We start from the raw sequence: 23,223 nt of genomic DNA, 5'->3' as shown, positions 1-23,223 counted from the left end.
GCAAAGGGGACAGAAAGCTAGTCCCAAGCTAAAGAAAAGGCACCAAAACTCAGGGGACTGGAACAGGAGGAAGTCCCAAGCAGACCCCCTAGTTAAAGGAAGGACAGGAACCTGAAAAGGGCCCTGTTAATGAAGCTAATGAAGCTCCAAGCTTAAGATTTAAAGAGATAAAAGCTGAAGAAAGCAGATTTAAAGTGAGAACAGCTTTCAAGAGGCAAGAAGGCCCAAAGAGACGGCTGAAGTTCTATAACTCTTTGCTATAGGCATGTGAAGCAGTGATACTGTTGATGGCTGAGTTGGTGAGAGAGAGTGCGTGAAAGACAGCTTGAATGCATGTGGTGACCAAGGGAAGAGGAACATCAGAAGGAAGGTTCAAAACCTTGGTGGTGAACCTTTGCGGAAGGTGTCTGAGAGAAAGCATTGGTTTGGGAGAAGGTTCCAAGGCGAAGTCTTGGAGAGTGGAGATTGGAAACCCTTGTGTGAAAGACTGAGACTGGTTGGCTCACAGTGTGATAAGCGTTTGGGGGAGTTGAGGAGAGATCCATAGCATTTGGTTGAGGTGGCATCTGTCACTTGGTTTCAGTGTGTGGGTGTGTCTGACCACAGGGTGCCTACTTGTTTACTTGGACTGTGTATTTACTGTGAACATTAAGGTATAAGATAGATTTTGTGACTTGTGTTATCCTTATAAATCATATATATATATATATATATATATATATATAAATATATATGTAAAGGTATAGTTGTGGGTGAAGGAGTATTGCAATATAGTTCACCTTTTCTTGTTGAATAAATGTTTTATTCTTTTGTTAAAAGTTCATCAGCTGACTCCTGTGACTCTGTTCAGCAGCTACTCTCTATGTATCTAAACAAACAAATTAAAAGTTAGGATCTATCAAGCTGTGTTCCACTCTGGGATCAGGCTTGTCCAGGGGTAACCTCAGTTGGGATCGAGTAGTGAGAAAGGATATTGGGTCAGAAAATCTAGATGTAGAATCAGTCTGGGTGCACTACCTTAAATTGTATCTTTCTTGATTATGTGATGTGTGAATGATGGAGCATCTAGATTTTAGAGGTGAGTGTGAGAATAAATAATTCTCTTTATTTAAACCCACAAAATTCTGCTGCTCGTTCTTTAAATTGACCACACACAAAACGGGGCTTAAACACACACATCTACTTTTCGAAAAGAAAAACACCCTTTACTGAAAGTATAGGCAGGTATTTTGGGGTTTCAGTTCATCCCACCTCCCCTGTCCATAACACAAGTAATTCAAAGTTATTGAATTATTTTTTATTTCAAGGCCTTTATTTGTCAGGCTCATTGGCTCATTATTACTGTGCCTCAAAATGCCACATACTACCCAGGCAGTAGGTACTTTATAGTGTGCTTGGAATGGTTGAAAAATACAGTGAGCTGAGGTAGTGGCTTTTCCAGTTCAGGATGATGAGATAAAAATCTTCTGTTGTGCCTGATGATAGATGATCATACTGAGAGAGGCCACAAAGTTTGCTGATGTGGGGAAATGGAAATAACACACTGGACCAATAGGCAAGGTCTTTCAAGATTGAATGCATTGTAGGGTAGTGCCCGTTTTAAATGCATTCTGACATGTGGCATCATTAGCATGTCCAACATATATTGGCCATACCTAGTTGCAGTTCCACCGCCTTCAACATCCACTCCCTCCACAGATTATCTGGTCATTATCATATTGCTATTATTGGGATCTTGCTGTGCTCAAATTGACTGCTGAATTTCCTATATTACAACAGTAACTACACCTCAAAAATTAATTCACTGTAAAGCGCTTTGGGATGTCCTGCGGTTGTGAAAGATGATATATAAGTGTAAGTCTTTCTTGAGAAACTGGTAGTAAACTGCAGTCTGTGGTGAAGCTGCTTCCATGGTGTTGTTAGCTAGTATGTTACAGGATTTTGACAGCGACAATGGAGAAAAGGTGATGTATTTCCAAGTCAGGATGGCGTGCAAGTTGAAGGAGAGTTTTCTCATAACACCTGCTGCCCTTGCCCTAGGCAATGGAGGTGGTGGGTTTGGTATGTGCTGCTGAAGAAGCTTGGCGAGTTGTTGCTGCTGTGCATCTTGTTGATAGTACACACTGCTGCCAAGTGTGTGCTGGTGGTGGAGGAAAATAGATGTTTAAGGACTGCTTAATGTGTAGGGGTAGCTTGTCCTGTACCTGACCTGGAAGTGATTGATGCTGGTAATGAGAAAAACTAGGAAAGGATTCCATTACTGGCATTGACCTTTTTCACCTTGCTAAGCATTAAATCATTCATTGAAAAATATTTCTGGAAGAGTTTATAGATTGGCATGTTCTATTTTTGATGATAGGATGAAGAATTTGCAGTTCTGTGACATGCATTTGTTAGCATTCTAAATTGGTGTGTCAGTCTTGTTGATTCATAACAGTATTGAATTAGGTTCGTAAAGAAAGCCCTTTAGAGGACATGCACTTTTTTTTTACAGATCTCTGCTGCTGCTCAAATTTTATTTGTGAATTTTAAAATAAATGGGTATTTTTCTAAATACTGTTTTGTTGAGATTCGACAAGCAATCTTTGGGAGGCAAGTAGCATATTGCCCAGGGACTCCCTCTTTGACATTTAATGGAATGCTTCGGTCTTGAGCTGCCTTTCTGTCATGCTGTAACAGAGCAACAGGATTAATATCTGTCTCTGATGTGGGGGAAGTGACTACCAGGCAAATACTTCTACTTCCCATTGATATGCTGCTCAAAATCTGGCCAATAATTCATTGAAACTGTCATCCATGTTTTTATTCCTCCAGACTTGACTATTCCAGTGTTCTCTTAGTCATCATCCCATCTTCCACCCTCTAAGTTTGAGGTCAACCAAAACTCTGCTGCCTATATCCTAATTTGCATCAAGTCCTGGTCACCCATCACTCATATAAAAGCAAAATACCATAATGAAGGGTCATCAAAACCTGAAATGGTAACTCTGTTTCCACAGATGCTGCCTGACTTGCTGGATATTTCCAGCATCTTCTGTTTTTATTTCATATTTACAGTATCTGCTGGGTTTTGCTTTTGTTCACCTATCACTTCTGTGCTCGAGCCTGGAGGTGATAAAGGGCAGGATGTGGGTTTCAGCAGCAGATTGGATGGGCTAAGAGTGCAGTGTTACAGACTGTAGAAGTAGGTGGTCTTTATATGGGATGGGGAATGAGTGCTCATATTCGGTTTGAATAGGATGTCAAGGTTGCAAACTTTCTGGTTCAACCTGAGACAGTGACTGGGGAAGGGTAGAATGATTGGCGACGGTATTTATTTTATGATGAGGTCGAAGAACGCTGGCTTTCGTCCTCTCAATATTTAACTAGAGAATATGGCAGCTCACCCACAAAATGCGTTCAAGGGTTGGGAAATTACAGAGAATATAGAATTCAATGCACTGTTACTAAAACAGTTGTATGTTTCCTGCCTTTGTAATTAACACTTTCTTTCCCTACAGTCTGGGGGTTTCTACAGTGCCGAAGATGCAGATTCATACCCTACAACTGAGTCCATTGGAAAAAGTGAGGGAGCTTTCTGTGTGTGGACAGGGCAAGAAATCCGACAGCTCCTCCCAGATCCAGTCCCAGATGCCACGCATAGCGTAACCATGGCGGATGTCTTTGCCTATCATTATGGCGTGAAAGGAAGCGGGAATGTTGACCCAGCACAGGTACTTGGAGAGAAACAGAAATGCTGATGATCTGAAATTTAAAAAAAACTGCTGAAAATGCAAAGCAGTTCATGCAGCACATCCAAAGGTGAAAGTGATCTTCATGTTTCAGATGTGACCTCTGATCACAGCTGTCATAGTCAAGTTAAAGAAAGGGCACAGTAGCATAGTGGCTACTTTACTGGACTAGTAACCCAGTAACTAGTAACTGTGACAAATTATCTCGAGGCCTGAACCTAATGATCCAGAGACATGAATTCAGATCCTACCATGGCAGCTGGGGAATTTAAATACAATTAATTACAAAAATCTGAAATAAAAAACTGGCATCAGTAACGGTGACCATGAAATTACCAGATTGCAGTGAAAGCTCATCTTGTTCACTAATGTCTTTTAGGAAGGAAATTTGCTTGTCATCTCTGACCTATATATGACTCCAGACCCATAGCAATGTGGGGTTGGCTCTTAACTGCCCTCTGAAATAGCCTAGCAAGCCACTCATTTATATTCAAGAAGGCGGCTCATCGCCACTTTGCCAAGGGAAATTAGGGGTGGGCAATAAATGCCAGTCTTGCCAACAATGCCCATATCCTCTAATGAAATTTTAAAGATGCTCCTTAATAAAACAATGAGTGAGGAAGACAGACAAAAGGTCAAAAGTTCACATTTTCAAAAACTGCAGAAGGACCCCACCCAAAAGCATTAACCTATCTCTCTGCTTCAAATCCTGACCAATGCGCTATCTCCAGCACGTTGACAGTGGGATATGCCTTTGTAACCTATGTTTTAATTACAGCCTCTCATCAGTGCTGGTGCTGTGGTACTCAAAATTGCATCTACCAGTTCTTAAATCTGTACTGCAGAGAAAATTCTACTTCCCTGCTTCCTCAATTGCCATTTATTTTGTTGTTTTGCTATAAATCTTTGGCTCAAAGATTGGTGTGGGAGAAATGGGTTTGAATTCATGGGACATTGGCACCAGTACTGGGGAAAGTGGGAGCTATTCCGTTCGGCCGGGCTCCACTTGAATCATGCTGGGACCAGTGTCCTGGCGAATCGCATAACTAGGGTTGTGGATAGGGCTTTAACTAAGTAGTCGGTGGGGGGAGGGTTCAGTTGCATGGAAATATAAAAAATCAAAGTTTCAGAGGGTGAGAGTGCAGGTTAGTAACAAGGCTGATTGTTACCAAAAAGTGAAAGGAAGGGACAGAGTGTGTGAACGCCATATTGCACCAAAGAATCATATAAGAGTAGGGAAAGTTGACAATAGGGCAAACCGAATGCGTGTAGCATTCGGAATAAAACTAATAAGTTAACAGTGCAAATAGAGTCATTCTCAGGTTGGCAGGCTGTAACTAGTAGGTGCTGAAAGGATCAGTGCTTGGGTGCCAGCTATTTACAATCTGTGTCAATGTCAGGGAGGAGACAGCAGATGTTCTGAGGATGATTTTCCAATCTTCACTAGATACAGGGGAGGTACCGGAGGATTGGAGAAATGCTAACGTTCCATTGTTTAAAAAGGCATCAAAGGAAATGCCAAACAATTATAGGCCAGTTAGTCTTACATTAGTGGTGAACAATTAGTGGAATCAACCCTGAGAGATAGAATTAACTGTCATTGGAAATGCATGGACCAGTCAGGGATGGTCAGCATGGATTTGTTAAAGTAAGGTCCTGCCTCACAAACTTGATTGAATTCTTTGAGGAAGTGACAAGAAGGGTTGATGAAAGTCATGCAGTGGATGTTGTGTACACGGATTTTAGCAAGGCATTTGACAAGGTCCCACATGGCAGATTGGTCAAGAAAGTAAAAGCCCATGGGATTCAGGGTAATGTGGCAAACTGGATATAAGGTTGGCTTTGTAACAGGAAACAAAGGGTAATGGTCGATGGATGCCCTTGTGAATGGAAAGTTGTCTCAAATGGTGTTCCACAGGGCTCAGTGTTAGGACCCTTGCTGTTTGTGTTATATGTTAACGATTTGGACGTGAACGTGGGGGGCATGATTGGGAAGTTTGCAGATGACACAAAGATTGGCCGAGTAGTGGATTGTGTACAGGATAGCCATAATCTCCAAAACGATATAGATGGGTTGGTGGAGTGGGCGGTAAAGTGGCAGATGGATTTTAACATAGAGAAGTGTGAGGTCATACATTTAGGGAGGTCAAACAGTTACAGGGATTACACAATAAATGGGAATATGCTAAGAGGGTAGATTAAGTAAGAGATCCTGGCAAACAAGTACACAGGTCCCTGAAGGCAGCAGTTCAAGTAGACTAGGTTGTAAAGAAGGCATATGGAATGCTCTCCTTCATTTGCAGAGGTATAGAATATAAAAGTAAGGATATAATGTTAGAATTGTATAAAATGCTAGTGAGGCCACAACTAGGTTATTGTGTGCAGTTCTGGTCACCACATTACAGGAAGGACATAATAGCTCTGGAGAGAGTGCAGAGGAGGTTGACAAGAATGTTGCCAGGGTTAGAAAAGTGTAGCTACGAGAGGAGATTGGATAGGTTGGGGTTATTTTCCTTAGAACAAAGAAGGCTGAGAGGTGACTTGATTGAGGTGTACAAAGTTATGAGGGGAATAGATAGAGTAGACAGGATAAAATTGTTTCCCTTGATGGAGATATCTAGAACCAGGGGACATAGATTCAAGATAAGTGGCAGAAGGTGTAGGGGGGACATGAAGAAGAACTTTTTTACGCAGAGGGTAGTGGGTGTTTGGAATTCGCTGCCCAAGTTGGTGGTAGAAACAATAAACTCTTTTAAAAAGTACCTGGATCTGCATCTTAAGTACTGTAAGCTGCAGGGCTATGGGCCGGGTTCAGGAAGGTGGGATTAGAAAGGGCACCTAGGTGTCCTCAGGCTGGCATGGACACAGTGGGCCGAATGGCCTCCTGTGCTGTTACTTTTCTATGATCCTCACCTCCCGTCCCTGCCCTGTGACCCCCCCCCCCCCCCCCAACCAACACACTTACTTACCTGGCTCTTGACTCCTGGGACTTAGACTGTGGGGACTGCATGCTGCCCCCGCCCTGTCCATTGCAGCTTCAAGCGCTGCTGAGTCTAGAGAGCTGCAGGCTGGCAGCTCTCTGAGGCGGGATTCCTTTGGAGTGAGTGGTACAAGCCCCATTTGCCATCAGTTCACGGGCAGCCTGAATCGGCGTCGATGCATTCACTGCCAACTGATTGGACTGTAGGAAGGAAAACCCCGGGCATGGAGTCAGTTTTCCCATTACCTTGGCTAAATTTCCTGCCTCAGTGCAATTTATGCTACCTTACTGTGGTTAAGATGGCTGCTACATTTGCCTACATAATAATTGTTATACTCTGCATAATTCATTGTGGTTTGAGAGATAAAATAAGGTGCTATATAAATGCAAAAATACATTTCCTTTGGAATGGTGACAACTGAATTTATTTCCTACTATTTACAGGCTGTCATACGTTGCATTGAAGATATATAGGACTTTTTTGGAGTGTTTTATTAACTTGACATGAGAGTTTGGGAAATTGAAGGCAAGGAGGCTTTCAACTGAGATCTAGTTTGGGTGCAGTTACCAGCCTATATGTTTTAAGTTAGTAATGTACAATCCCTGGATTTAATCTTCTTTTCTCCGAGTCAATTTGCAAGTCTTTAATCCAAGTCAATTTGCACCTTTGCCTTCTCTGATTACCAGAACAGTCACATGAAGCTGCAAAATATGATCAGTTGTCCATATTTTGAATTGCTGTGAAATGGCTTCACTTTAGTATCAAAGCAAGTAGAGTTTTGTAACTTGGATACGAAATTGGCTTCATACTTAGGTGAGTGGCGTGACATGAGCTGGACCAACCAGTTCCATGCTTCTTAGCTTTTGCAACAGCTTGGGTTCTTTCTTCTGGGGAACTTCTTAATTGTGTCCCTGGACCAGATTTACACCTTGTGCAGTAGAATAACTGAAGTACTGTGAACCAACCACCTCCAAGGGCTTTGACCGCACTTCACATAAGTCAGATTGGTCCTCGATTCCAGAATTGCACCATGGGTTTAAAGCCAGTGTGAAGGTGGAATCAATTAATACCAAACATTAATGAGCAGGCTAGGCCATAGGTTCTGGAATTCCCTCCCAAAACATCACCGTTTCTTTTCCTCTCTCTTCTCCTTTAAGAGCTTCCTTCAAACCTATCTTTTTGGCCACCTGTCCTAATGTCTCCTTAAGTGTCTAGGTGTCATATTTTGTCTGATTAATCAAGTGGGCTGCTTCGTTATAGATGGTGTCAAGCTTGAATATTGTTGGAGCTACTCTCACCCAGGCAAGTAGGGCAGAGGACATCACACTGCTCACTTGTGCCTCGTAGCATTAGAAGTACTTTGAGGAGTCGGGAGGTGAGTCACGATGCAGAATTCCCAGCTTCTGACCAGTTCTTGTAACCACAGCATTTTTATGACTGGCCCTGTTAAATTTCTGGTCAATAATGATCCCCAGGATGTTGATGGCGGAGGATTTGATAATGGTGATGCCACTGAATGTTAAGGAAAGGTTATTAGACTCTCTCTTATTGAAAATGATCCTTGTCTGGCACTTGTGTGGAATAAATGGATGTTGTTCAGGTCTTGGTCTATTTAGACGTAGACAACTTTATTATCTGAAGAGCTGCGAATGGTACTGTGCATTCATCAGTGTGTATTCATCAGTGAACATCCCCACTTATGATCTTATGATGAAGCAGCTGGAGTTTCTGGGCCTAGCACAAAACCCTAAAGAACTCTGGGGCTGAGATGATTGACCTCCAACAAACACAACCATCTTCCTTTGTGCAATTTGTGACTCTAGTGAGTGGAGAGTTTTTCCCTGACCCCGATAGATTCCAATTTTACTAGGGTTCATTGATGCCACACTCGATCAAATGCTGCCTTGATGTCAAGGGCAGTCACCCTGAACACAGCTCTGGAATTCAGCTCTTTTGTCCATGATAGGACCAAATCAATGATGAGGCCTGAAGCTATGTGGTCCTGGCAGAACCCAAGCTGAGCATCAATGAGCAGGCTATTGCTTAAAAGTGCCACTTGATAGCACTGTCGACGACACCTTTCTTTACTTTGTGGTTGATTGAGAGTAGATTTTTGGGTTGGTAATTGAATGGATTGGATTTGCCCTGCTTTTGTGGACAGGGCATATATGGACAATTTTCCATACGTTTAGATAGATACCATTGTTGTACTGGAACAGCTGAGCTTGTGGCACAGCCAGTTCTGAAGTATGTCTTCAGTACTACTGGTGGATTGTTGTGAGGGCTTGTAACCTTTGCTGTATACAGTGTACTCAACCACTTCTTAACATGTGGAGTGAATCGATTGGCTAAAGACTGACTTCTGTGATGCTGTGGACCTCAGGAGGAGTTTGAGGTAGATCATCCACTACATTTCTGGCTGAGGATTTCTGACTGAAGATGGTTGCGGATCTTCAACTTTGGCTTTTGCACTGATGTGTTGGGCTCCACTATCACTGAGGATGGGACGTTCATGGAACCTCTTCTTTCTATTAGTTGAATGATTGTCCACCACCATTCATGACCTAATGTGGCAGGACTGCAGATCTTAGATATGATTTGTTGGTAATGGGATTGCTTAGCTCTGTCTATACCATGCTGCTTCTGCAGTTTAGCATGCACGTAGTCCTATGTTGTAGCTTCACCAGATTGACATCCAATTTTTAGGCAAGCCTATGCTGCTGCTCGAGTGCTCCCCTATATTCCTTATTGAACCAGGATTAGTCCCCTGACTTGATGGTAATGGTCGAGTGAGGGATATGCTGTGCCATGAGGCTGCATATTATGGTTGAATACAATTCTGCTACTGCTGATGGCCCATAATGTCAAATGGATGCCCAGTTTTGACCTGATAGATCTGTTCTGAATTATTTAGCATGGTGGAAGTGCCACACAACTTGCTGGAGGGTGTCCTCAGTGTGAAGATGGGATTTCATTTCTGCAAGGATCACTCCTATCAATACTGTTATGGACAGGGCATCTACATCACCTGCTGCAGGCCCACTATTGCAAATATGCCCTTCAGATCTCCGCCAGCTTAGCCCACAGTTGAGTTACCGAGCCACCCTTGTTGACGGACATTGAAGTTTCCAAACCAGAGTGCGTTCTATGCCCTTCCAAGTGATGTTTAAACACGATTGAGTACTGATTCATCAGCTGAGGGAGAGCAGTCAGTGGTAATCAGCAGGAAGTTTCCTTACCCATGTTTGATCTGATGCCATGAGGCTTTGTAGAGCCTGGAGTCAATGTTGAGGACTCCAAGATGTACTGTAATACCATTGAACTGTCAGTTCTTATGAGCCAGTCCTATTTAAGTTTGGTGATGGATTTGGGATTTTGGTTGAAAGTTATGTTCCTGTGAGTATGACTATAGCAGGCTGTTGCTTGACTAGTCTGTGGAACAGCTCTCCTAATTTTGGTACAATTCCTCAGATGTTAGTGAAAGCAGTGAGTCAATAAGTCTGGTTCTGCCTTTGTTATGTCTGAGTCCAATGCCTAGGCCTGTTCCAGATAGTCTGTCTAGTTTTGTTCTTCTTATGCTTTATCACAGCGTTCTGAGTCATATGTAGGCCAGAATGGCTAAGGATGGCAGATTTCCTTCCATAAAGGACTTTCGTGAGCCAATTAGGCCGTTACGACAATCCGGTTGTTTCATGGCCACCATTACTGTCACTAGCTTTTTATTCCAGATTTATTTAATTTACTGAATTTAAATTTCTCACCTGCCATAGTGGGAGCTGAACTTATGACTCTGGTTTATTTGTCCAGGTCTATGGATTAATAATTCAGTAATATAATCACATTGCTACAGTGCCACAAATTGTTGGTGTCTCATCCCTTTAACGGGAAAGAACTGATTGTTATTCTACTCGTTTAGTTTAGGTATCAAACTGTGAATGTGATGGATCCCTGGAGATCAGGTTATTTAATGTTGCCATTTTTTTCTTCTCTTTACCTGGAGACTTGATTCTTTACTGTGGTTGGGCTGATCACCCAGTAAGTAATCTTTTGGGTTTTAATAGTCAGTGATTGTCAGGCTGTTTTGGAACATGGGTTTGTTTGATTCCAGCCATATAAGCATACAACAGGAAAAGACTTGTTCGCGCATCAAGCCTCACTCACACCATGATGGCTGGAGCATCGTGACCAAACACTTCTTCCCCTTCTCCACCTTACACCCAGCGCGCAGTTATGTAATCTCCTAAGAGAAGTTAAAACTCAGAGGGAAAAAGTTCTCCAGAAAACTCCTCTCTAATCCTTTCAGGTGATCCAAACTTGATTTTTTGCCCCACCTGACACCCACATGTGTGCTTTCTGGAAATGAATTAGCTGGAAGAAATCAGGAGCAGGAAAGCTGATGGATTCCCCCCCACCCCTCACTAACGCAGGGATGATGAGGTTAGTTGTAGGCTCTTGCCCACATTCTAGTTGATATCAGATAACTCAGCCCAGAACAGGGAGTGAAGTTGTGAATGTCGAGCTCTGTATGTCTCAGCTGAGAGAATTGTGAGGTAATTTATTTTTTGGTGTTTTTATATAATACTTCTTCTTTATAGGACCCTCATGGAGAGTTAGAAAACAAGAATGTCCTTATTGTGCGTTACTCACCGGAGTTCACAGCTACCAAGTTTGGCTTAGAAGTGAAGAAGGTGAAAGACATTCTGAGCACGTGTCGAAAAAGGCTGTATGAAGCCAGGAAACAGAGGCCCCGTCCCCACTTGGATAGCAAGATGTTAGCATCATGGAATGGTGAGTGAGGGAACTTCTATATGGCCTAATGCTGGACAGAGTATAAGTAACAGGTGACTGATATATGTGTGCTTAAGCTTCATGTTTCTACTCAGATTGTAGAATGTGAATGAATGTAATTGTTTTACATTGATCTAAAAGAAAAAAAAAGTCATGCATTTATCTAGCGTCTTTGACCTTAGGATGTCCCAAAATGCTTTACAGCCAGTGCCAATTAAAATACCACATAAAGAATGAGATAATTTGCAGTGTAGTGACTGCTGTAATGTAAGCTTTAAACCTTGCTAAGCTATAGATCTTTATTCCTGGGGAAAACTCTGTGACTTGCTTGGGTTCCAAATTACAATGGTATTGAGTTGTTTACTGCCAACTAACTAAAGTATGTTGACAGTTTTAGGTTAGCATAAGCCTTCAGATAGAAGATTTTCTTAAACAGGAGCTTGAGTTGTCGTGTCTGTCTTTTCCATTCTGCTGCTAGTTGTTAAGTTGCTTACACAGTAATTAAAACTGTAGAGAAGAGATAAAGCAGTTAGCTCGAAAATTTTATTATGCAATTACGACTGTAAGGTTCGGAATAATTATCTTTTGTTGAGCTCTCTTATGGAGAAAGATTTGGCAAATGATGATCAGCCTTATTTGATTTTTTTTTATATAACTAGCATAGTATACAATGTATACTATATTGTGTGGGTGTTAACCTGGCCTTGAATGAGGCAGCCAATCACATGGAATGGATGATTGTGGGTTTTAGTGTAACGACAGTGCCTAATCTAGGCTGATGCTCGACTTCTGTTCTGAGGGAGTGCTGCATGGTGAGAAGGGGCATCATTTTAAAATTAGATCTAAACATTCAGGATGTGATGTCAGGAAGCACTACTTCACCAAGGGTAGTGGAAATCTGGAAGTCTCTTCCACAGCAAGCTGTGGGTAATGGGTTTCATTTGGAATTTTCAAGACTGAGATAAATTTTTGCTCAGTAAGGCAGTTAAAGGATTAGGAGCAAAGGTGAGTAAATTGAGTTGAGGTACAGATCAGCAATAATCTTTTGAATCATGGAACAGGCTCACAGGGCTGAATGGCCCATTCCTGTTGATAAATGCTGCCCATAAGGTGAAGTGTGAAACTGAAGGCCAATCTGTCTTTTTTTTTATTCACTCATGGGATGTGGGCATCGCTAGCAAGGCCAGCATTTATTGCTCATCCCGAATTGCCATTGACAAGATGGTGAGCTGCCTTCTTGAATTCTGTATGGATAATAACTTTTCGTAGCAGTTTTGATACAACTATGTGGCTTAATGAGCCATTTCAGAGGACAAGAACTCACCACATTACGATGGGTCTGGATTCAGGGTAGCTCTCCTTTCCTAAAAGACATTGGTGAATGAGATGTTTTTTGCAACGATCTGGTAGTCTCATGGTTCACTCAGATGAGATTTTTATACTTGATTTATTTAATTAACTGAATTTAAATTCCCCAGCTTCCGAGGTGGGATTTGAATTTGTGTTTCTGGATTTTTAATCCATGGCTCTGGACTGCTTTGCTATTGTACCCTTCAGAAGGATGTTAAGAGATTCCAGTGCTCACACAAAAAGAAAAAAATTGGTGCAGATTCTATGTAAAAAAAAAAATAGAAAATGAGGGTGATTATTATTTGGCAACTCTTTCTCTGCAAGAGAACTGAGCAATAGATAATTATCCTGATCCCTACAGTTGAAGAACATAAAGAAATTTTCCAACCAAACATTTTATCTCTTCTCTTCAGTTTTAATTACTCTGTGAGCAACTAACAATTGGGGGCAGAAGATGAAGAATAACAGGGAGTTCTCTGGGATTCTGAGGAAGCAACCAACAGCTCATTTCACTTCAGAAAACAAACCTGGATTACCTGGTCATTCACCTCTTGGCAGTTTCTGGAATGTTATTGTTACATTTGCCTACATAACAGCAGTCATTCCCTCCTCTCATATGAAACATTTTACAACAGTAATAACTAACTTGTCTTTACATAGCACCTCTGACATAGTGTAATGCCCCATGGTGTTCCATAGGAGTGTTATTTGACACCAGATGATAGAAAGATATTAGGACAAATGAGCAAAAGCTTGGGCAAAGAGGGCAGGTTTTAAGGAGGAGAGAGAGAGAGAGACAGAGAGGTTTATGCAGTGAAATTCAGAGTTTGGGGCTTAGATGGCTGAAAACATGGCTACCAATGGTGGGGCAAAGGAGATTGGGGGCAGCAAGAGGCCAGTTTTGGAGGAGGGCAGAAGTTTTAAAATGTTTTGGCATACTAAACGATGTAAATCATTGTATAAATACTGTGTGCATGAATTGCAGTGGAAGAAACTACTGACATGGGTGATGAAACAACAAACAATGGGCATCAAGAGGACCAAGGAGGTTCTTGTAAATAAGTGGGATTCAGGGTTATTTAGAAATGCACCGAGGGACAATGATGGATGGATGAGGGATTTCCTGTCTGACACTGTTCCTATATTACTCTTTATACCCCGGTGACTGGATAACTCTTATGAGAGACATGCCAATGTTTCTACATTTTACATGTTTTTGAGAAAGGAACAGGTTGCATTTATATAACGCCTCTCTATCCAGAACACTTTACAGTCAGTAAATTCCTCAGCAAGCAGCAAGGTCTGCAACATACAAACATACGAATTAGGAGCAGGAGCGGCACCTTGAGCCCGCTCCACCATTCAATAAGATCATGGCTGATCCGATTGTAACCTTATCTCCACATTCCCACCTACCCCCAGTAACCTTTCACCCCCTTGCTTATCAAGAATCTATCTATCTATGCCTTAAAAATATTCAAAGACTCTGCTGTCACCTCCATTGAGGAAGAGAGTTCCAAAGACTCATGACACTCAGAGAAAGAATTTTTCCTCATCTCTATCTTAAATGGGGAACCCTTTACTTTTAAACAGTGACTCCTAGTTCTGGATTGTCCCACAAGAGGAAGCATACTGTGACGACCTCTCGGGATCTTATATGTTTTGATCAAATTGCCGCCTTACGCTTCTAATCTCCAACTGATACAAGCCTAGCCTGTCCAACCTTTCCTGATAAGACAACCCCCCTGTTCCAGTTATTAGCCTAGTAAACATTCTCTGAACTGCTTCAAATGCATTCACATTCTTTCTTAAAGAGGGAGACCAATACTGTACACAGTACTCCAGATGTGGCCTCACCAATGCAATGTGTAACTGAAGCATAACCACTCTTTTTTTTATTTTCAATTCCCTTCACAATAAACAATAACATTCCATTAGCTTTCCAATTACTTGCTGTACCTGCATACTAGACTTTTGTGATTCGTGCACTAGCACACCCAGACCCCTCTGCATCTCAGAGCTCTGCAACCTCTCGCCATTTAGGTAATATGTTTATATTTTATTTTTCCTGCCAAAATGGACAATTTCACATTTTCCCACATTATACCCCATTTGCCAGATCTTTGCCTACTCCCTTAACCTAGCCTCCTTCTGTCCCCTTCATAACTTACTTTCCTACATATCTTTGTGTCATCAGCAAATTTAGCAACCATACCTTTGGTCCCTTCATCCAAGCCATTCATATAAATTGTAAAAGGTTGAGGTCCTGGCACTGATCCCTGTGGCACACCACTCATTACATCTTGCCAACTAGAAAATGACCCATTTATGCCTAAGCTCTGTTTCCTGTTAGCTAGCCAATCTTCCATCCATACCAATATGGTAGCCCTACAACATGAGCTTTTATTTTTTGCAATAACCTTTGACGTAGCATCTAATCAAATACCTCCTGGAAATCTAAGTACAGTCCATCCACCGGTTCCCCTTTATCCATAACGCATGTTACTTCTTCAAAGAACTCCAGTAAATTGGTTATACATGATTTCCCTTTTGCAAAGCTATGTTGACTCTGTCTGATGTCTTTGAATTTACCTAAGTGTGCTGCTATAACATCTTTAATAATAGCTTTTAACATTTACCCTATGACAGATGTTAAGCTAACTGGTCTATAGTTTCCCACTTTTTGTCTTCCTCCCGTTTTGAATAAAGGAGTTACATTCCCCATTTTCCAATCGAATAGAACCTCCCCTGAATCTAGAGAATTTTGGAAAATTAAAACCAACGCATCAACTATCTCACTAGTCTCTTTTAAGACCCTAGGTCGAAATCCATCAGGACTCAGGGACCTGTCAGCTCACAGATCCAAAAGTTTGCTTGGTATCATTTCCCTGATGATTGTAATTTTCTTGTGTTCCTCCCGCCTTCCATTTCCTGATTTACAGCTATTCCTGAATGTTGCTTATATACTCTAGAATGAAGACTGATGCAAAATACCTGTTCAATTCATATGCTATCTCATTATTTTCTATTATTAAATCCCCAGACTTTTCTTTTTTGAAATATCCATAGAAACTCTTACTATCAGTCATTATATTTCTAGCTAGTTTTCTCTTGTACTCTAATTTTTCCCCCCTTAGTAATCTTTTTGTCAATCTTTGCTGCAAACAACAATGAAATCAATGACTAGGTGAAATACTTTTACTGCTGTTGGTTGAGATGATCAAGTTTGGGCGGGACACCAGTACAACTCGATGGCTGTTTTATACTCATGCCATGGAATCTTTCATTTCTCTGAGAAAAAGACAGCATCTCTGACGACGCAGCACTCAAGAGTGTCAGGGAGCGCAGACTTCATTTAAAAATGCAGAGTGAGCGCACAGACTTAATTTGAAAAGAGTGGGGTGAGCATGCAGACTTCATTTCAAAAGAGAGCTGGGTGAACGTGCAGACTTCATTTCAAACAGAGCGCGATGAGTGTGCAGGCTTCATTTCAAACAGAGCGTGGTGACCATGCAGACTTCGTTTAAAAAGAGCGGGGTGAGCGTGCAGACTTCATTTAAAAAGAGCGGGGTGAGCGTGCAGACTTCATTTAAAAAGAGCGTGGTGAGCGTGCAGACTTCATTTAAAAAGAGCGGGGTGAGCGTGCAGACTTCATTTAAAAAGAGCGGGGTGAGCGTGCAGACTTAATTTGAAAAGAGCGTGGTGAGCTTGCAGACTTCATTTCAAAAAGAGAGCACGGTGAGCGTGCAGACTTCATTTCAAACAGCGCGGTGAGCGTGCAGACTTCATTTCAAACAGCACGGTGAGCGTGCAGACTTCATTTCAAACAGCGCGGTGAGCATGCAGACTTCATTTCAAATAGCGCGGTGAGCGTGCAGACTTCATTTCAAACAGAGCAGGGTGAGCGTGCAGACTTCATTTCGAGCATAGCACGATGAGCGTGCAGACTGCATTTAAAAAGAGCAGGGTGAGCATGCAGACTGCATTTCAAACAGAGCAGGATGAGCGTGCAGACTGCATTTCAAACAGAGTGTGGTGAGCGTGCAGACTTCATTTCAAACAGAGCCTGGTGAGCGGGCAGACTTCATTTTAAACAGAGCGTGGCGAGTGTGCAGACTTCATTTAAACAGAGCGCAGTGAGCATGCAGACTTCATTTCAAACAGAGCGGGGTGAGCGTGCAGACTGCATTTAAAAAGAGCAGGGTGAGCATGCAGACTGCATTTCAAACAGAGCAGGATGAGCGTGCAGAATGCATTTCAAACAGAGCGTGGTGAGCGTGCAGACTTCATTTCAAACAGAACGTGGTGAGCAGGCAGACTTCATTTTAAACAGAGCGTGGTGAGTGTGCAGACTTCATTTAAACAGAGCAGGTGAGTGTGCAGACTTCATTTCAAACAGAGCGCAGTGAGCATGCAGACTTCATTTCAAACAGAGTGGGGTGAGCGTGCAGACTGCATTTAAAAAGAGCAGGGTGAGCATGCAGACATCGTTTCAAACAGAGCGTGGTGAGCGTGCAGACTTCATTTTAAATAGAGCGCGGTGAGCGTGCAGACTTCATTTTAAACAGAGCGGGTGAGTGTGCAGACTTCATTTAAACAGAGAGCGGGGTGAGTGTGCAGACTTCATTTCAAACAGAGCGCGGTGAGCGTGCAGACTTCATTTCAAACAGAGCACGGTGAGCGTGCAGACTTCATTTTAAACAGAGCACGGTTAGCATGCAGACTTCATTTTAAATAGCGCGGTGAGCGTGCAGACTTCATTTTAAACAGAGCGGGTGAGTGTGCAGACTTCATTTAAACAGAGAGCGGGGTGAGTGTGCAGCCTTCATTTCAAACAGAGAGCGGGGTGAGTGTGCAGACTTCATTTCAAACAAAGAGCGGGGTGAGTGTGCAGCCTTCATTTCAAACAAAGAGCGGGGTGAGTGTGCAGACTTCATTTCAAACAAAGTGGGGTGAATGTACAGACTTCATTTAAGAAGAGCAGAATGAGCATGCAGACTTCATTTCAAACAAAGTGGGATGAGTGTGCAGACTTCATTTCAAACAAAAAGTGGGATGAGTGTACAGACTTCATTCAAAAAAAGCAGGATGAGCGTGCAGACTTCATTTAAGTTGAGCGGCGTGAGCGTGCAGACTTCATTTCAAACCGAGAACCGGCTGAGCGTGCAGACTTCATTTCAAACAGAGAGCAGGATGAGTGTGCAGACTCCAGATTTCATTTTAAAAAGAGCGGGCTAATCGTGCAGACACCATTTAAAAGAGTGGGCTGAGCTTGCAGCCTTCATTTCAAACAGAGAGAGCAGTGAATGTAGAGACTTCATTTCAAACAGAGGGCGGGGTGAGCATGCAGAGTTCATTTATTAAGAGCGGGGAGAGCATGCAGACTTAATTTTAAAAGAGTGGGCTGAGCACGCGGACCTCATTTAAACAGAGCGGGGCGAGTGTTAAGACTTCATTTGAAATGGGTGGGGTAAACGTGCAGACTTCATTTCAGACAGAGAGCGGGGTGAGCGTGCAGACTTCATTTCAATCAGAGAGCAGGGTGAGCATGCAGAGTTCATCTCAAACAGAGTGCAGGGTGAGCGTGCAGACTTCATTTAAAATAGTGGCGTTAGCATGCAGACTTCAGTTAAAATGAGTAGGGTGAGCGTGCAGACTTCATTTCAAACAGAGAGCTGGATGAACGTGTTGCTGGACACCAACATGATCCAGAGTGAACACATCTGTAGTAAGTGTTTGCAGCTCGAGGAACTTCTGATCTGAGTTAAGGAGCTAGACTCCGAGCTGCAGACATTGCACCACATCAGAGAGGGGGAAAGTTACCTGGACGCTTTGCTTCAGGAGGTGGTCACAGCCCTCAGATTAGGTAATTCGAATTTGGTCTGTGATCAGGGACAGGAGGGTGTGACTGCAGTTGAGGCAGTTATGGGAACCCAGGGGTAACGTTCGAGGAGCCTCAGCCCCTGCGATTGTCTAGCAGTTACGAGGTTTGTGCAAGTTGTGTGGATGAGAGCAGCATCTGCAGAGAGGATGAGCAAACTGACCATAGCACCATGGTACAGGGACCCATTCGAGTTTGGAGAGGAAATAAGAATGTAGTAGTGGTAGGGGACAGTATAATTAGGGGGATAGATACTGTTCTCTGCAGCTGTGAGCATGAGTCCCAAAGGCTGTGATGCCTGCCCGGTGCCAGGGTTAAGGACATCTCCTCAGGGCTGGAGAGGAAGTTGGAGTGGGAGGAGAGGGATCTAGTTGTCGTCATCCACATTGGTACCAATGACATTGATAGGACTAGAAAGGATGTTCTCCTGAAGAATTTGAACAGTTAGGAGCTAAATTACAAAGCAGCACCTCCAAGTTAATAATCTCGGGAATACTACCTGAGCCAAGGGCAAACTGGCATAGGGTAAAGAAAGTCAAGGAATTAAATGCGTGGCTCAGAGATTGGTGTGGGAGGAATGGGATTCCGCTCATGGGGCATTGGCCTCAGTACTGGGGTAGAAGGAAGTTCTGATGGGACGGGCTTTACTTGAACCATGCTGGGACCAGTGTCCTGGCGAATCGAATCACTAGGGCTATAGAGAGGGCTTTAAACCAAATAGAGGCGGGGAAGGTTCTGGAGAGGGAATATGTAGACTACAAAGCAAAAGGATATGGCAGCATTGCAGGGCAGCTATTTAGGTAATGATACCCAGAGTGTGACAGGAAGGGACAGGGTGTACAAACATTAAAAAAAACTAGCAAATAGGGTCAACGGGAGAAAAATGGCAAAAAGGCAAAATTAATTGCTCTTTACTTAAATGCACGTAGTATTTGTAACAAAATAAATGAATTAGAGGTTAAATAGAGGTTAATGGGTTTGATCTTATAGCCGTTATGGAGACATGGTTACAAGGAGATCAAAGCTGGGAACTAAATATTCAGGGGGATGTGACTTTTCAAAAGGACAGGCAGGAAAGGGTGGTGGGGTAGCTTTGTTAGTACGAGATTGAATAAGTATGATAGTAAGAAATGACCTTGGACCGGATGATGTAGAATCCATGTGGGTGGAGGTAATCAATAACAGTGGGAAGAAGACACTGGTCGGAGTAGTCTATAGGCCCCCTAACAGTAGCTATGCTGTAGGACAGAGAATAAATCAGGAGATAATGAGGACATGTAAAAAAAAAAAGCAGTATATTAGTCATGGGTGACTTTAATCTTCAAGTAGATTGGGAAAATCAAATTGGCAGAGGTAGCCATGAACAAGAATTCATAGAGTGTATTCAGAACAGTTTCTTAGAACAATATGTTGTATAGACAACCAGTGATCAGGCTATTTTGGATCTGGTAATGTGTAAGGAGGCAGGTTTAATAAATGATCTCAGAATAAAAGATCCCCTAGGAAACAGTGACCATAACATGGTGGAATTTAGCTTTCAGTTTGAGAGTCAGAAACTTGAGTTGGAAACAAAATAAGTACAAAGGAATGAGGGCAGAGTTGGCTGGAGTGGACTGGGAAAGGCGTTTAGCAGAAAAAATGGCTGGTGAACAATGGCAGACATTTAAGAAAATAATTCATAACTCTCGACGAAGATATATCCCAGTGAGGAAGAAAAATTCTAGGAAGGGGCTAAACCAACCACAGTTAACTAAGGAAGTTAAGGATAGTATCAAAGTTAAAGAAAAAACATACAATGTGGCAAATATTAGTGGTAAACCAGAGGATTGGGAAAGTTTTAAAAACCAACAAAAGATGATAAAAAAAAGGAGAAAATATATTTTGAGGATAAACTAGCAAGTAATATAAAAATGTACTGTAAGAGCTTCTTTAAATATATAAAAAGGAAGAGAGAGGCCAAAGTGAACGTAGACCCCTTAGAGAATGAGGCTGGGGAAATAATGATGGGGAACCAGGAAATGGCAGAGGAGTTGAATAAATACTGTGCATCAGTCTCCATGGTAAAAGACACTAACGGCATTCCAAAATTGCTAAATAATCAATAGGCAAAATGGTGGAAGGGGGGAGGATTAGTGGGGGCAGGAAATAAATACAATAACTATCACTAGAGGAAAAATATTAAGGAAACTAATGGGGCTAAATGCTGATAAGTCACCTGGACCTGATGGATTGCATCCTAGGATATTAAAGAAAATAGCTGCAAAGATAGTGGATGCACTGGTATCAATCTTCCAAGAATTCCTATATTCTGGAAAAGTCCCAGAGGATTGGAAAACTGCCAATGTAACACCCTTATTCAAAAAGGGAGGGAGACGAGAACAGGTAACTGTAGGCCAGTTAGCTTAACATCTGTCATTGGGAAAATGTTGGAGTCTATTATAAAGGATGTAATAGCAGCGGATTTAGAAATGCATAATCTAATGAAGCAGAGTCACCATGACTTCATGAAGGGGAAATGATGCCTGACAAATTTATTAGAATTCTTTGAGGAGGTAACAAGCAGGATAGATAAAGGGGAGCCAGTAGATGTAATATATTTAGATTTCTAAAAGGCGTTCGATAAGGTACCGCACATAAGACTACTTAATAAGATAAGAGCCTTTGGTGTTGGGGGTAGTATATTAGCATGGATAGAGGACTGGCTAACTAACAGAAAACAGTTGGGATAAGGGGGGCATTTTCAGGATGGCAACCTGTAACTAGTGGAGTGCCATAGGGATCAGTGCTGGGGCCACAATTATTTACAATGTACATTAATGACTTGGATGAGGGAAATGAATGTACTATCGCCAAGTTTGCGGATGACACAAAAGTAGGTGGGAAGGCAACTGGTGAGGATGACGCAAAGATTTTGCAGAGGGATATCGACAGGTTAAGTGGGCAAAAACTTTGCAGATGGAATATAATGTAGGACAATGTGAGGTTATGCACTTTTTCAGGAAGAATAGAGGAGCTGAATATTACTTAAATAGAGAAAGACTGAAGAATGCTGCAGCACAGAGGGTCTTGGGAGTCCTTGTGCATGAATCCGAAAAAGATAGCGTACAAGTTCAGATTGTAGGGAAGGCAAATGGAATATTGGCCTTCATTTCAAAGGGAATGGAGTATAAAAATAGGTAAGTCTTACTAAAACCATACAAGGCATTAGTTAGACCACACCTAGAATACTGTCAACAGTTTTAATCCCCTTATCTAAGGAAATATATACTGGCATTGGAGGCAGCCCAGAGAAGGCACACGAGGTTGATCCTAGATATGGAAGAATTTTCTTATGAGAAGAGGTTGAGTAAATTGGACCTTAGTCATTGGAGTTTAGAAGAATGAGGTGACCTTATTGAAACATATAAGATTCTTAGGGGACTTGACAGGGTAGATGCTGAGAGGTTGTTTCCTTTTGTGAGAGAGTCTGGGACCAGTGGGTGTAATCTGAGTGAAGGGTCGCCCATTTAAGACAGAGATGAAGAGGAATTTCTTCTCTCAGAGGGTTGTTAATCTGTGGAATTCTTTAACACAGAGGGCTGTAGAGGCTGGTTTGTTAAGTATATTCAAGGCTGAGATAGACAGATTTTTAATCAGTAAGAGAATCAAGGGTTATGGGGAAAAGGCAGGAAAGTGGAGTTGAGGATTATCAGATCAGCCATGATCTCATTGAATGGCGGAGCAGACTCGATTGGTTGAATGGCCTGCTTCTGCTCCTACGTCTTATGTTCTTATGGTCAGCCTGAATTAACGCGCTCCAGTCTCTGGAGGTGGTCTTGATCCCACAAACCCCTGACTGAGGAAAGTATACTACTAACTGAGCTTTGGCTTACGCAGTTTAAGTACTGATGATGCAGTGGGCTGGACTTTGACTTTCACCTTAGCCGAGGGTTCCAATTCAGCCCAGACTTCTGAGACACTGGCTGATGATATGGATCCAATGTGAGGTGAGTTATTCAGTCTCACTTTAGCTCCTTATGGGCATCTTCCTATGGCATTAAACTGCTTCTGCATCTATTAAATTAAGAGGCTGTAGGGTGGCTGATGTAGTAAAAGTCAAAAGCACAACATCACCCTTCTGAAGAGAAGTTAGACATTCGGGGCAAGATTACTCTATGCTGCACCTTACAACTGATGCACCTTGCCTGGGCATGCTTGAAAGAAAACTGCTGAGGCATCTTTACTCTTCACCCAGCCTGTGCTCCCCCTGATCTAGGAGTGCTTGAAAGAAAAGATAGAGAGACCAGAGAAGCTGGCATTGTTCTCTTTAGAGCAGAGAAGGTTAAGGGGAGATTTAATAGAGATAAAAACGTTCTGTTGAAGGGTCACGAGGACTCGAAATGTCAACTCTTCTTCTCCGCCGATGCTGCCAGACCTGCTGAGTTTTTCCAGGTAATTCTGTTTTTGTGTTGGAGATTTAATAGAGGTGTTCAAAGTCATAAGGAATTCTGCT

At 42.3% G+C, this 23,223-nt stretch overlaps 1 protein-coding gene across 4 annotated transcripts in view; it reads left to right on the top strand.

Moving 5' to 3' along the window:
- Positions 1-23,223, top strand: part of spata20 (spermatogenesis associated 20) — a 380,734-nt gene that overhangs the window by 64,851 nt on the left and 292,660 nt on the right. For all 4 annotated transcript variants that reach the window (XM_041217280.1, XM_041217283.1, XM_041217282.1 and 1 more), the window contains exons 10-11: positions 3,501-3,713; positions 11,308-11,500. In XM_041217280.1, coding sequence (XP_041073214.1) covers positions 3,501-3,713; positions 11,308-11,500 — 406 coding nt within the window. The remainder of the gene's footprint in view (positions 1-3,500; positions 3,714-11,307; positions 11,501-23,223) is intronic.

The sequence above is a fragment of the Carcharodon carcharias genome, chromosome 22, assembly GCF_017639515.1.
Source record: "Carcharodon carcharias isolate sCarCar2 chromosome 22, sCarCar2.pri, whole genome shotgun sequence".
Taxonomy (NCBI): Eukaryota; Metazoa; Chordata; class Chondrichthyes; order Lamniformes; family Lamnidae; genus Carcharodon; species Carcharodon carcharias.
The sequence above is the reverse complement of the archived record's forward strand: the minus strand, read 5'-3'. Positions and strand labels throughout refer to the sequence as shown.